Source organism: Zonotrichia albicollis, chromosome 3 (assembly GCF_047830755.1).
Source record: "Zonotrichia albicollis isolate bZonAlb1 chromosome 3, bZonAlb1.hap1, whole genome shotgun sequence".
Taxonomy (NCBI): Eukaryota; Metazoa; Chordata; class Aves; order Passeriformes; family Passerellidae; genus Zonotrichia; species Zonotrichia albicollis.
The window spans coordinates 73,224,029-73,239,716 of record NC_133821.1 but is presented as its reverse complement, the minus strand read 5'-3'; the positions used below and the strand labels follow the sequence as shown (position 1 = coordinate 73,239,716).

The window sequence follows — 15,688 nt, the reverse complement described above, 5'->3', positions numbered from 1 at the left end:
GGGATGCTGACCTCTGCTGTGCTCCATTACAACTATGATGTCCTAATTGTAACCACTCTGCTATTGTTGCTGCTAGAATCTAAGTATTCTCACATAAGGAAGTTTCAGAACTCAGACTGGCCTAAAGAAGGCTGTGACCCACAGAATGCTAAAGAGATGTTCAGACTGCAGCTGACCAAAGTGAAACATTTGCAGAGGGACAGTGACCATTATGGAGAACTCTCATAGCTTGAACAAGGAGGTAGAGACTGAAGAATCAGACTAGATTTTAGAGGACTTAAACAAGAAGCAAAGGACAAAAATTGGGAGAGAAACTGGATGAGTTTGCAAAGTATCATAGAGAAGATTGATATGTATTTGTTGTTTTGGAATGAATTGTAATTTCAGTCCAGTCTTGAAGTTTTAAATTTGACCAGTGGGCCGAGTGTTAAGTGTTATTCAGTTGTTTCTGGTGATTTTGTCCATGTTGGCTTCCATCTCTTACCTAGCTGTTCCAAAACTATTGTTATCCCTTGAGCATGGATCTGCCTTCTTTTTAGCTTAAGGATCAGTTGGTCTGAGATCACCTCATCTCAACATCTATCCCAAGGCCTCCCTTAAGGGTTTTCAGCCCTGTTGCTCCTTAGATCCTTCCCTGCATTTCCAACAGCTGCCCTGTACCACTGCTCCTCCATCCATGAAAAAATAGACTGCCTTTCAAGATTGTGCAGACTAAGTTTAGCTTGAGTCCCATAGCAACACTATTAATCCTCAAACAAATACCAAATAACAATGTGTTTAGAGATGTAGGGGTGTTAATAAAGGTGATTTGGGAGTGTTCCTACTGAATAAATATGCTTTCCTTTGTCCTGACTTCAGCAATCTAGGTTTTCCTGGCAAGTTGCTTTTTGGGTAATAACTAAGATTTCAACTACTTCTATATGCCATCATGTTTTTAAAACATGTGTGCTTAAGGGTGGTGATCTATTTCTGCATATGGTGCCAAGCAGGGGTTCAGCACCTGTGTTGCTGCCCTTTATCTTCCCACTCAGGGAAGATTGTAATTAACAAGGCTGAATTCATCATGTTCTGCAGGGAAGTTGACAGTATGAATCGAATCAGTTCTGTTCTGTTAAATAGAAGGAAATACAGGTACACTGGGGGACTCTAGGTGAAGGAAATGGCAGAAGGCTGGAGGGAATTTTGTTTTCTGCATGAAAATGTAAAGTACTCAATCTCAACAGACTTGTTCCTTGTAATCTCTGTTCTTTAATGTCCAAACTTAACTAAGCTGTATTTTAATCTCTTTATAATAGAGTATACCAGCCTCTGTGGAGCTAGGAAAGAAATTGTTCTCTTCCATATTAAGCAGTATACAGGTCGCAGCAGTCAGCAGAGATGGCTCATTACCCTGCTGGGGAACTGAAATAAAGAGGAAAGTGCTGTCCCAGGTGTAACCTGGAGGAGATTTTTGTTCCACAACAGAAGATGATCTAGAATTTAAAACAAATTCCAAAGTGACTAGAATGTTTTCTGTTATCTCATGGTTTGCATTGTTTTCTCTGCAGACCATAAAGAATGAGTGGCTCTTAGTGGCTGGAGCCCCAGCAATCTATTCTTCACTTTAAAGATTGGGAGATAGGAAGTATTTTGTTTCATCAGTACCTATTATGCCAGGCAGGCCCTGGTCTTGCAAGCATTTATGTATGCACTTACCTTGCTTATTATAGATACTGACCCTGATCTTGGGCATGCAGAAGAAAGTAACAAGGTCCAGTGTATTTTCCCCCCTTCACCGGCTTAGATTGAGCAAGCGAGGAATGCTTCTCATTAATATTCAGAAAATTTAAACAATATATGTGGCATTAACTTCTGCAAACTGTGTGCATCTGTAAGGTTTCAAGTTGCTGTAATCAGAGGTACTTTTAGAGAAAACTTAGCTCTGTAATATACTTCCTTTATTAATCACTGTACTATTGCTGCTCTTCGCATCAGTGATCCACATTAGCCAGCTTTCTTATTTTGAGGAAAAAGCCTTCTTTTTTTCTTCTGTATTGTTAGAAGCAAAAAAATGCCTTATCAGGGATTAGTAGGGTCCAAGGTGATTAATTTCTGGGAATGAGTGGTGTTTACACATATTAAATTGCTCCTGTGCAGACACTACTCTCTGAAACTTCCAATAGCTTTTCAGAAGTGAAGAGAAGCTGAATGCAAATGATTGTAGCAGGACAAAAGTTGTTTTTTCTTTGTTTGGTTCTTTTTTTTCCCCTAGTGGGTAAATACTATATCATTCTTGGATTTTAGGGCAGGCCAATTCAATGGTTGAAATAATGAATAATGGTTGTCTTGACCTTTTAATTTTTTAAGGCCTGTTGGAAACTCAGCCATTTCATGAAGCAGATGAAGATGTGGTCACTGATGTTGATTTCACCAATATGATTTCTGAAGAAGAAAAAGAAGAGTTAAAGACTGAGCTAGCCAAGGTAATGAATTTGAATTTCTGTGAGTGTTAGTGTTTCTACTTCCTTAAACTGGAAATATTAATTTTAGGATGAAGTATACATCATAAAGGCATGCCTTTCCTTTTTGGTAAAATTATTCTAGGTAACAGTAATGTAGCTCATAATTTTCTTATATACCTATTTTTTGAAGGTTAAATATCTTCTACTTGATGATTGTACTGTGAAAATCAAAATGCACGGTCCCATCTTAGTCAAACGTGTCTTTATTTATAAATGTTCCTTGAAAAAGAATGAAAGGTGTTCTCATTAGATCTGGTATTGTTGTTACAGTGGTTGTGCCACCTGATAGAAACATTTCTTTTTGTGGTGCTCAGAGGAAAAGGTAATAATGATGGTTGCAGAAGAGGCTGATGATAACAAGCACCGTAATTTTATCACATTTTTGTTTCCTTTGGCACTGATGTGTTTTGAGAAGGTAGTATCCTTTTTCAGGAGTCTGGAACTCAGGACACTGAAGAGGCTTAAAAATAATAAGGAGATGGGAAGTAAAAGGTGTGAACCACATGATCTCTTTATTACAAAGATTAAAGAAATTGTCTAAATTTGGTCTACCGTGGAAGGGTGGATTCAATTTTAATTATTACTGTTGAATACTGCAGTAAAGTGAAATTCTGAAATGAAAAATGAGAGACTAGGGAAAGCTGTAGGTTTAATTTTTTGAAATACAAGTCAAATAACAGAAATCACAGCCATATGAATGTGAGGAGTTGGTTTTGCCTTAACTGGAATACTTAAATTGATATTAAGTTGTAGTACTTAGAATACTTACAAAGTACTTACAAGTACTCTAAGAAGTAACATCTGTAATGACTTTCAAGTAATTTACCTGCAGTGCCAATTCAAGTGGATTTTCAAGTGAAACAGAAGACTGTTTTTTCACTTAAGTATTTTATCAATCCTTGTGTTTCTGAGTTACTAGTTAACTTTTACTTCTTTGCTGATCCTGTCACATCTGTAAATAATCAGAAGGAAGCTGAAAGTTTACATACTCAGTTTATCAAATTAGTTAGGATTTGGCGTATTCAATACTGGCTTTTTATGAGGACCAGAGGCAGTGGGCACACACTGAAACACAGTTGGTTCCCCCTGAACATCAGGAAGCATGTTTTTAATGTGTGTGTGACTGAGCAGTGTACCCAAAGAATTTTGGAGTCTCCATCCTTGAAGATATTTAAAAACTGTCTGGGTACAGTCCTGGGAAACATGCTCTAGGTGGGGCTTGAACCAGATGTGCTACAGTGCTCCCTTCCAGCCTCAGCCATTCTGTGATTCTCTTCTCTGGTGAAGGGGGCTTCACAGGCAGGTAGAAACAAGGAAGGAAAAAAGGCCAGAACTTCCTGCAATCATCTGAGAATGATATGCCTCTCTCAACAGAATTAATCTCAAGTGTTTCTGGGTATCCCTTCTGCTTACTGATCACCATAGGAGAGAGAATTCTTGTTAGCTTGTGCTGGAAATGCTTTAATTCCTGTACTAACATACAAGTGAGAGATTGCCTGTCAAATATTGTGATCTTGACTGACCTCAGAATTATTTTCTGAATTCCTTGCAGCAGTTTACTGACATGCAGCTGATGCTTAAAAGCAAAATAAAACTGATAACTATGCTAAGAAAGGTTTGAGAAACAAAGTCTGAACAAAGTCTGAACAAAGTCTAAAGTTAAATGAGGCTTATGACTCTTATAAAAGACTGCAAAAAAAAAGTGTGACATTGCCTCCTTCACAAAGAAAAATTTGCTAATGTGGGAATTGGGTAATGTTTCCTTTTGCAAATCTGTAAGTCTTTACTTACAAGCCCTTTCTGCTCCACCAATGATAGTTTTGTTTTCTTCAATGTTCTTATGTGCTAAGTAATACCTCTTTGAGCCTGTAGGAACAAGCACCTACTGTTTGATCCTACAGGCTCAAACAGTCCTGTTTCAGGGGTTCTGAGGGGTAAAAATCTTACTGTTCTGAAGGGTAAAAATCATCCTTAATTCTTCTATCAATCGTTGATAAAATGGGATCTGTTTGTGAGCACCTGTTGTGCATTTATTTAAGCAGAAAATATGTGCTTCATCTCTGTGTTGTGTATCTAATGTGTATATTCTTTGCTTTCTTCCTCCTTCTCACTCTGACAATAGGAGAGGAACAAGCACTACTGTTTTTCTGGCAGGATTTTTTTTGTGTCCTCTATTCCTATTCTTCTGCTAATAATCTCTTTTTACTGGAAACTTCTCAGAACATGGACTTGCTCTGTTCTTGTATTTGTAGCCTAGCTAACACAGCAGGACTCTGACTCTAATCAAGCCTTAGGATTTCTACAATGAAGCTAAAATGAGTAACTCTTACAGAAACTTCTAACAGTCATTTGAATTTACAGAGGTCAGCCTGACTTTTCAGAATAACAGCAGAAAATTGTAGCCCAAAAGCTTTACATAAGGCCAGGAGATTGTTAGCAGAACAGATTCCCCCCGCCCCCTTTGCTGTGAGGAGCATTGTACAATGACTCTTGAGTCATGCTGGGGGCTGAGATTTTGAACTACCTTGCTCACTGCTGTCAGTTGTCCTTCCATTACACTCATCAAAGTACTCATTTACTCTTTGGTGTCTTCCCCCTCCCACACCTTCCCAGAAGGAGCTATCTGGTTTGATCTAGCTGATGCACAGCATCAGCAGTGTGTGTTACTGCATGTTTGTTCCCAGTTTGAGGAAAGATTATAAAAATACCTTTTTCTGCAAACTTATGGGAGAACTTTTTTTCTGTATGATGTGCCTATACTCTTCTGACTCTGTTGCACTTTGAAAGAAGGGAACTATGATAATTAGAAGCTTGTATTTCTGTTGACTGAAGCCCTAGTTTTATAATGGAGTTATAAGCATTTACAAAAGTGGACTTAAAAAATTCCTTAACAAGTGATGCCTGACTTCCATGAGAATTAGGTTTGTTACATGCTTAAATGCTTTTCAAGATCCTACTGTAAGTCCCTAATCCTTTCTAGCTACTTCAGAGTCATCACTGATATTTGAGCACTTGAGGGCAGCTTTGTATCTGTCATTATTTCAAAATGATGGAAGTTGAGGAGGATTTTGTCAATTCAAAACTGATTGCTGTGTTATAAATAATAAATTACTTTTCTTTAATCAAAAATGTTGCTCATAGTTCTGCCATTGAGCACAAGGCTAATGATTGTTTAGATTATCACAGCTTTAAGATGTCTATTCAATGAAACAGATGGAAAGTAATTTTAATAAAAGGCCTGAAATATTTATATATCCAAGTACCTGATGATCAACCTAGCACTGGCCCATAAAGTGTCCTGGCATCAGTTTAAGTAAAGCTCTTTAGCAGTGTTGCACAGGTAGTCGTGCACTAAGGGGTTTGCTCTTGGTGAGAAAGAACCAAAATGAGCTCTGAACTGCTGCCTGAGGAATGCTGACATTTGTGCTTTCTTTCTATAAGCATATAACCATTTATTTTCTCAGAAGAGAGCCTCTTGACACCTGCCTCTTGACAGTATTCTATTTGCAGGTTAGGAATATAATGGAGCACACAGGACATGGGGAGGAACAAAGCAATTTGGATTGCTGTGTATCTAACAACAGTACTGGTGAGGTGTTGGCATCACAGGCATTGGTGAATATTAATATCTACTTCACTCAGGTCATGATTTTGCTCTGTGTTCATAGCCTTGCTGCTTAATTCCTGAGCTGCTTGTATATTGAAATAGCAGGTAATGACAAAAGAAACATAGCTGGGGGATTCAAGGATGTGACTTTACCAAAAACAGTGACCTTGCAGCCAGTTTTACAGTGAGGCAGAATGCATGAATGTGTAAAATAAAATAATGCTGGTGCTGATATCCTAAATATAGCCTTGGAGATCAGTACTGCTTCAGCTGGTGCTTGCATCATTCCCTGCAGCCAATGGAGTTAAATCAGAGGGAGACTGTGCCTCCAGGGAACTTAGCATATGGTAATCAGATAAGTTGCCATATGTTACCTTACTAACATATGGAGGAAGGAACACAGTTGATAGGGGAATTTCTAAACCTGAAGTGAAAGGCAGCTGCTCTGGTGTCACTTGTCCTTGTTAGCTTCAATATCTTAGTGTGCTGCTTGTGTAGATTAGCTTGGGAGGCTTGCAGGTGAAGAACACAAAGCCCTGCTCCCTTGCAGGAGTGCTGCCCAAGGAGCAGGATTCTGAGCCAGTGGGCAGGGTCATTCTGGAGTCCCTCTTCTTACAGTCCTGGTTCTTGCCTTGGAAAACACTGCCTTTGATTAAATGTTTCAAAAAATGTTTACTGCAAAGAGAATTATATTGCTCTGTTTGGGCTGGATGTATTCTTTACAGCTTGAAATTGCAGTTTGGTTAAATACTAGGATCTTTGGAAAAACTAATTTGCTCTGTCTTCTGAATGCTTTTATGCTTTAGGTACTGATCACTCATATTAATAGTTCAACTATAAATTTTTATGTTACAATTTTGAAATATGTAGGGCCTAAAATACAAAAATAAAACTCATATGACAAGGATATTACATTTGATGGTACTCTCAAGTCATATATTATCATGCAGCTTTTTCTATTTTTTTAATCTGCTCCTAAGAATTTGCATATGCTTTTTTCAGGACCAGAAGACTAAAAACCTGCAAGTATGAAGTTAAAAGCCTGTGCATTCAAATAAATATATTTGATTGAATTTTCCAGTCTTCTCTTGTCCTGTCCATTCCCATTTTACTAGTGAATGAAAAGCTGGTATTTGAGACTCCTAATGCTCCATGGCAGATTTGGGTGAAGTCGCTTCCTTACTGGATAATTCTCTCCCTTATCAGATGCATGTGTGTGACAGTGAGCATAGGTGACACAGAGGCATTAATTTAACAGAGTGTCAGCTCTGTTCTGGGCATGCCTTTGTGACCTTCACAAGCTCTTGACTCAGTCTCTCTAGGTACCTACAAAAAGCACAAGTTTGTGAGATTCATTTAGCCTCTTAACACTGCATGTGTTTATCATTCTGTGGGAACAGGCTAACTCCTTTCTCCTTGTTTCCCTCAGCTAGAGGATGAAATTTCAACTTTGCGGCAAGTGCTAGCAGCCAAAGAGAAGCACCTGGTTGAAATTAAACAAAAACTTGGCATAAGTCTGATGAATGAACTGAAGCAGAACTTTAGCAAAAGCTGGCATGATATGCAGACAACTTCTGCGTGAGTACTGATCTTTATACTTACACATATGAACATACCATGTTTTTCTAAAACTTTTTGGGCTGAATTAATAGCAACATTGGTAGAAAGAACCACCCACCTTCATCAAGTGCTCTCTGAAAAGTCATTTGCTTTTTTTTTCCTCTTCATTTGACAACTGAATTTGACACTTAAGGAGAAGGAAAAGTGAGCTTCTCCACAAGTGAGCTGAACTGGGAGTTGTCAGCAGGGAAGGCAGGGGGCAGTGGCATGCATCATCCATGAAGGAGCAGTCTCACAATACCTGAACAAAGAGAGCAGAGCAGTCCAATGACAGCAAAGAGGGTCAAGCCAAGAGTTCAGATCTCCAAGTGCCTCTGTACTGATGAGCCAAGTCCTAGGTCAAGCCAGGGAGTCAAATCTGTGAGTTCAAGATCTGTGAGGTACCTGGACAGATACAGGCATATCATTAATATGACTTGACATTTAATTCAGTCTAGGCTTTGGTATAGGTCCCAAATGAAGGGAAAAGGTGCTTAACAAGCATTCTCCCAACTCTTGCACAACATTTTCATCACAGTCTTACCCAAGGTTTCACAGCTGTGCAGTGCCAGATCTCACCTTGAGCTGCCAAGTTCAGGGGATGGGGGGAAAGCATTAACAGTTCCTCTCGGTGCATTCAAGGTGCTGACAGAGACTTGGTAAAACATGTTAAAATGTACACTTTGACATCAAAAGAACTATTCTTTGTATTTTCATGAGAAGTCAAATAAGGCATAAACCCCTTAATATAAATACAGTTTGTATGTCTCCTGTCTCTCACTGTTGGGCAGTTTCTCATCTAGGTCCTGCTTCTCATGATGTGTCATTAGCAGGGGTATCACAGTTGCCTTGGTGAGGATGTCTGGCATGTGCTAGGAGAGAACAGTCTAGAGACACTAAGCTTTAGAAGAGAGGAGGGGCACAAGACATCTGAACTAGAATTACTGGGACAGACTAGCAAAATTTTGAAGCAAAAACTTTCATTTTTACTTGAAATTTGCTAGCAAGTTCCCAGTTAGGTTTTTATTTTTCCTCCACATTGACATTTTCCACATAGACTTAGGAGACTTTTTCAGTGTGGTAGCTGCTACTGTTTATTTGAGATGAGTTTCAGAACTACAGTCCATTAGGTGGTAAGTGTCCAGAAATTGTTATGTGGAACTGAACAGCAGGAGTCCCATTTTTGCCCCAGAAAATTCTCATGTTTATGGTCCAACTGCTGTATAATTCTGCTAGACACTCATGCTAGAACACCAGTGCTGATACAAATCATGGTAATCCAGCATTCTTAAGAATGGATGTGTTGAGTAATAGAGGTGATTCATTGTTGCTGTACCAAAATAGCAGTGGGACAGCATTATTCACCAAGATTCTCTGATTTAGGAAGGATGAAAAGCTTGGTTTTTAAAAAAAAAAAAAGTTCTAAATATTTACATGCCTGTGGTTTAGGTTTCTAAATCCACAGTTACTAATTTTAAATTTTAAAATTATCTGGTTTTAAGAGGTGAAATTTTGTTTCACCTAGCTGGTATGCTTTCCTGTAAGTTAAAACTTCTTTTCTTTAGCAGGGAGCTTTTCAAAGCCACTGAGCACCAAGGGGTTTTTTCCACTTATTGTAATGTTTTTAAGCTCTCCATTTAGGGATGCATTCTTAGATTTAGAGTGGACTTAGAGGAAGAGGAGTGGACTTCCCTCAGTAACAGTCCTGTAAAGTGTGCTTGACCACTAGTTGAGAGTCATGACCTTACTTACAGGATGCATGCCACCTCTACTGACTAAATTTAAACTTGAGGTTTTGACTATAATAATATAATAAATAATAAAACCTATAATAAAACCTATTTTAAAGCATTTGCATTTTAAATGGTTGGCCACAAGTTCCTTGTTAATTGCTTATACTATTTCATGCACTGGTGTTTAGTATAATCTATTATATTGTAATAGAATGTGTTGGGGGAGGCAAAGGGTTCTGCTGTAGAGCACATCAGTAACTACAGAGCAAATGATTGCCTTGGGTTTGGTTTGGTTTCATGGTGGTAAGGCATTCAACTGGAATGACTTCCCACACACACCTTTTTAATGATTGGGTTTTCAGTGAATAGAGGTGGGTGGATATTCAACTTCTAGCAATGCAAGTTTTTTACATTTTAAAAATAGATAATTCATTCTTATTTAGATGCCAAAAGCAGGGTCATGTTGGTGGATTTTGAGGTTATTTATTTTAACTTCAGAAATAATTACAAATGTCTTTACATGGATATTTGTAAAGACCATAATTGAGTTTTTCTAATTATTGTTCTGCTACGAAAGAAAGGTTTATATAACCTGAATGCATTGTATTCAGTTGAAGCTTCTAGGTAGTGCTTCTGTAAAGTTCCCACAGGTCTCCTTACCTTCCATACTTCAGATTTTCACCATACAGTGGATTAAGGTAGAATATAGTATTTATGACAATTAACCTGGTTTTATACAGAATCACAGAATATTTGAGGTGTTAACAGCAATGTGAGAAGACTCTCTGGTCCAACTGACTCTTTCAGTCAGGACCAGCTAGAGCAGAGTGCTCAGGACTGTGTTCAGTCAGGTCTTGAATATCTCCAAGGATGGAGATTCTACAGCTTCTCTGGGCAGCCTGTTCCATCTTCAATGCCCTTGCTGTGAAAAACATTTTTCTTAAATACTAAATTATCAATATATTTTAATATTTCTTGCATTGAATTTGTGCTGATTGCCTCTTGCACTTTCACTAAACACCACTCAAAAGGGCTTGTCTCTTATCTTCTTTCCTCCTTTCATTAGGCTGTTTATACACATTGATGAGATCCTTCCACGAGCTATCTCTAAGGTGACCAGCCCCAGCTTTCCCAGCCTCCTCATATGAGATGTGCTCCAGTTCTTTACCGTCTTTATGCACCTTTGCTGGATTGCTGGACTTGTTCCAGTTTGTCCATGTCTGCCTTGTACTGGGAAGCACAGACCAGGACCCAGCTGTGGCCATAGCCAGGGCTGACAGGGGAGGGATCACTTCACACAACCTTTGCTGCAAAGGCACATTGCAGACTCATGTCCAGTTTGTTCTCTACCAGGATTCCAGGCCTTTTTCTGCAAGGCTGCTTTCAGCTGGTTGATCCCCAGCCTGTACTGGGTTATTAATCCCAGCCTGCAGGACTCTGCATTGCCCTTTGTTGAACTTACTGAGACTCCTGTTGCATCTTTTTTTTTCAGACAAAGTCCCAAGTCATTGTATTCTTCAATGCAATTACAGGATTGCATTTCATTATATATGGAGAAGGTTACAAGGGTTATTTTAGCCTTTCACTAGTCCCTCATATTAAGCACTAAACACTATAGATCCACAAGATATCTTGCCCTATGCTGAGCATTAATGTTGTAACCACACTCAGCTTTGTCCCTCAGCTTTTCATTTGGTGCTTTTCTGTAGTTCTTTGGAAAAAAACACATGAGACATTGTAGTCCTGCCTTTTTGTGAGATATTTCAATTCTGCTGAGTTTCTAAGCAGCAGTTTTATCTGTAAAATTACCCACCAATAAACTCACCCCAGCCTAATAGTTCCCACAAACTTCTTTGCCATCCTTTCTTAAAATGTTATCAACTTCTATAAAACATAAACCTCCTATTTTAAATGGTTAACCTTTCAACGCATGGATGGAATAATAGCTGTGGACAGAGCTTCTAGGGAGATGAAAATGCTTGGTTTGCTACTAAACCTCTCCAAAAAAAGAAATACTCCAGACATTCAGACCAGTGTAAGCATCAGTACTTCCATGGCAAATAAATTATTAGAAGATCTAGAAAATTAGAGGAAACCCATTCTGTCTTCAAGGGCTGCAGTGGTGAAATGATGTAAAATGTTTCTAAGTCAATATGCTTAATGATTCCAACAGGGGGGCTGGGGAGCCTTTGATGTGATGGAAAGTGGACTCACACAAGGCAAACATTCAGGATAGGAATCTGAAAAAGCTGTTTTCAAAATGGCTTTTCAACTTTTGACTTTAGACAGAATTTTTCACTTGTAGAAAGGGAAAAGCTTATGAATTATAGGCCAGAATCAAGAGAATGTAAGTGCTGGCTCCCAACAGCATGTTTCCCAGACAGAGCCCTTGGCTTTTTTTAGATGGTGACTGTCTTTTCAAGCCTTTTTAGGAAGGCTTCAGTGTTGCTCTGTTCTTGCATGTGATATTTAATTAAGATTTGGGACAAGAACATTCAACATGGACTTGGCCTTTTCCTCCAGAGGTGGAATAAAGATCAGTTCATTGAATATTGACTGAGCTATGTGAGCAAGCTTAGTTCTGCTGAGAGGAAACTTGAGGACAACTGCATAGATTTCAACAACCATTGGGAACTTACTGTTTTATAGTTCAAATTTCTGCCAGGACACAGGCAAATAGAAGGTAATAGTTGCACTGCATGTGTTTTAGCCTTACAATCTGTGGTACAGGCAGTCTTTGTTAATATAGCTTTAAATATATAGTAATGTGTTCCAAAGTTTCAGAACTTTTTTCAGTAAGTCAGATATAATTTGTGGACAGCCACAGTCCTACTGTGACTTCTAGGAATTAAGTAAACTGTGTTCCCACACACATACTTCTTGTGAGAGGTAGTAAAAGAAATGTGGGTGTTTCTGTTCATTGCAATGTGTAATCACCTTTTGACATTTTCTTCTCTAAATTTGCAAGTAAATGTAGCAGTTGTGTAAGTGAAGAAATTGTGTGTTGGCTTTAGCAAGTACATTACCTGTGAGTGGGTCTGTGCTATATGGAACTAAAAGGAGCCTTTCCCTTCCACTTCCTTTGCTTCCATTGGGTCAGACCAGGCAACCTTCATGCTGTCTTCAAAGAGAATTATTTTGCTGCTTTTCCACATGTGTCTCTGGCCATGAATTTTGAAGGGTAGGAGAAAGAACTTTAAGAAGTTAACTTAGTCTGTTCTCATTGTTCCTTGTCCAAAAGGTGTGTGTCCATTTGTTTGCACAAGAACCTTCAGCTAAGGAAATTCTACAGCAGGGTCAGGTGATCTGTTCCAGATCTTCATTTCTCAGGGACAAACCCACTGTAATTATCATGGGGCACCAGTAAATATAAGCATGTGTATTATAGTGACCTTTATGTGTGTATATCTAACTGTAAGGATGGGAAGGGAGGCCTGAATGTAAATTGAGATCTCTGAAATTACAAGGATTAAAAATATCCAGGAAAAAGTTAGTCAAAAAAAGAGGGAGGACAAAGAGAAGGGAAAGGAAATGAAAGTATAGAAAAGGAGAGAAAGAAAGAAAGAAGAAGAGAGATTGGGATGTGTTTAGTCTTGCATAATTTTTTTAATCTAATGTGTAGTACATAGCTCACAGACAGTGTTACTGATACAGTTTAAGGTGGGATGAACTGCCTCTAATGTCTTAAGATCATCTGTGCTTTAGCAAAGATATTTTGGCTTTTTGGCTTTTCTATCTGGAGTGTAACTGTAGCACACTTCCCCCTTCCCTCCCCATTCTATGCTGCACTGCACAAATAATGCATTTCAAACAACTCTATCCCATATTTTTCCCATGTGTTTGAAGTTTACAGGGCAGTACAGCCCAGAATATTTGTCACCTTTGTCTGGCACTGACCTGTGACTCTCTCCAGCCTGTTGAACAGCCAAGTCACCTTCCAAGTGCTGCACAACAGATTGCTGCTGCAGCCTGCAGAGGTTCAATTCCCTCAGTTCTCTCCTTCCTCTCCCTGTGGGAGAGGAACTACCTGGGGCTTACTTCCTTAGATTTAGGTGTATGTACCTATCCAAATGCCAGCACTGTTTCAGTTCATTCTTAACATTCCTGGCAATGGGAAGGATGACAAAAAATACATCCGTCATTTGGTTTTGAAGTTGGAATGAATTTCAGGAGAGTACTAAAAAAAACTTCCAAAACAAAAACCTAAAATAATGCACAACAGCTTATAGTTAATTTGTTGCAAAAAAGACAATAAGAATGCTCATAGAGAATATTTTATGTACCTTTTATCTGTCATATATGCATTTATCTCACTGGCCTATTAGTATAATTTAGTTAATGCTGAGCCCTGTTTCTCCCAGAAAATCAACAGAAAAAGAGCTTTGTAGCTGAGAGTTTCTCAGGGATCCAGATGCTTTAGATCAATTGCAGAAAATCATTCTTAAGATGACTAATGGTTTGAAAACTGAAAAGAAGTAAGCTCCATAGGGCACAGCTTGTGCTACCAGGCTCTGCTCTACTGTATGGTTTTGTTGTTAATTGTTTGCATTCTGTTACATCCTCTGTGAGCCTTATCACAGGCAAGGCTTTCTCAAATGGATTAATTTTGCCAGCAAGCATTGATGGAGAGGCATAATGCTGAATGAAGATGAACTAATTAGCAAATGTACTAATTTTACAGAAGCTGAATTAAAATTCTTTATCATTTACTGCAGTACATCAAATGTGCAGCTTGACATGCAAAATATAAATATTATATGTGTAGCCTACTTCTGTCAGCACAGTCTGTATTGCACCTGTGAATGAAGGGTACATTTAACTCTGCCATGTGAAGGGCAATTCTGTACTGAGATGAGATGAGTATGATTGTCCTGTCATATCCTGCAGATGATGTTGGCCATTTAAATGTCTAGTTCTCTCTATATGGCTGCTGCTTGGCAGTTCTCTCTATAAAGCACTGGTTCCTTCACATGTTTTATGAAACAGTATCTCTTCATATTTCCTTTCACTGTCTGTAAAAATCACAGTGAGATATATATAGTGAGATGTGGTTGTCACAGGATAGCATAACCTAAATGTAGTTTCACTGTCAAGTGAAAGTGCAGTCAGAATATGCAAATCTACTTTGTCTAAATAGTATGTTACAGCACTGGAGACATGAGTTATCTTTAAAGCTCCTTTTAATTATGTCAGGCGTGTTATTGGAATATAACTGCAATATCAGCATGTTTTGTGATAACCTCTGATAATCACTTTTATAAATAATTGCTTCTGTTAAATAAATACCCTGTTTTAAAAACAAAATTATCATCAGAAGTTGATGGATGAAATTCTTAGGTTAATATCATATATAAAGATAATGTTCAAATGTTCACAGGTGAGTGTTATTTACAAGTTTAAAACTGAGACAGCAGTTGATATAACTTATTTGTTTAATCCCTCTTGTCTATGAAATACATTACAAATATTTATTGTTAAGTGCTGAGTGAAAGCACAGAATATGAGCCTTGTTAACCATTACCAGCAATTCTTCTGTGCTATAGAGTATTTTCAGATGGCACAAAATCAGAGCAGGATTTCCTACTCTAACTGAATAAATCAAGTAGGCTGTTTCTACTTTTGTTGATGCTACTTGGTGTACTGCTGATGGTGCCTTTGTATGGGTGTAATGATGTATTTGTGTAAAAATGCACTCAGTGACTTGGATGGAAGGTGGTCATTCTTGAATCCCTGTATCCTAAATTATCTGAGTTTGCTTTTGCTGGAGTATTTCTGCCCATAAGTTTGGGGGCCACTGGTTGACCTGAGCTGCTGGCTGGCGGATTCCTAAGGTGCTGTCAGCTGTCTTCATGAGCTGGTGGTCAGCACTCACCTAAGGACTGCCAGCAGTGGCTGCTGATAGGATGAGAGTGCCCAGGTCTTGTAGATGACTTAGCATGCAGAGCATTGGGTGGTGCAAGGAGGACTTAAACCATACCTGGAGCACTTTTTCCAGGTAATAAGTGTTTGTAGTTCTTACCTGGAATATCCAACTTTATTTCTGCAGGTAAAGGTTTCTGAAAATTATGTAAGCTGCTCAGTGCATTAAAACAAAAGTACAAACTGCTGTGAGTTACATGGCATGATGAAAACTGCTTGGTCAGGTGACTCATGTGCAATACAAGCAGATTCCCAGATGACAGAGAGAATATGTTGAAGAGATCATTGTTACCAGAGTGCATGGCAAAGACATCAAATGGATGCTGTAA

At 38.6% G+C, this 15,688-nt stretch overlaps 1 protein-coding gene across 2 annotated transcripts in view; it reads left to right on the top strand.

Annotated features, from left to right (window-relative positions):
- TPD52L1 (TPD52 like 1) overlaps positions 1 to 15,688 on the top strand; it is a 52,726-nt gene that overhangs the window by 19,143 nt on the left and 17,895 nt on the right. For both annotated transcript variants that reach the window (XM_074537864.1, XM_074537863.1), the window contains exons 2-3: positions 2,347 to 2,462; positions 7,538 to 7,686. In XM_074537864.1, coding sequence (XP_074393965.1) covers positions 2,347 to 2,462; positions 7,538 to 7,686 — 265 coding nt within the window. The remainder of the gene's footprint in view (positions 1 to 2,346; positions 2,463 to 7,537; positions 7,687 to 15,688) is intronic.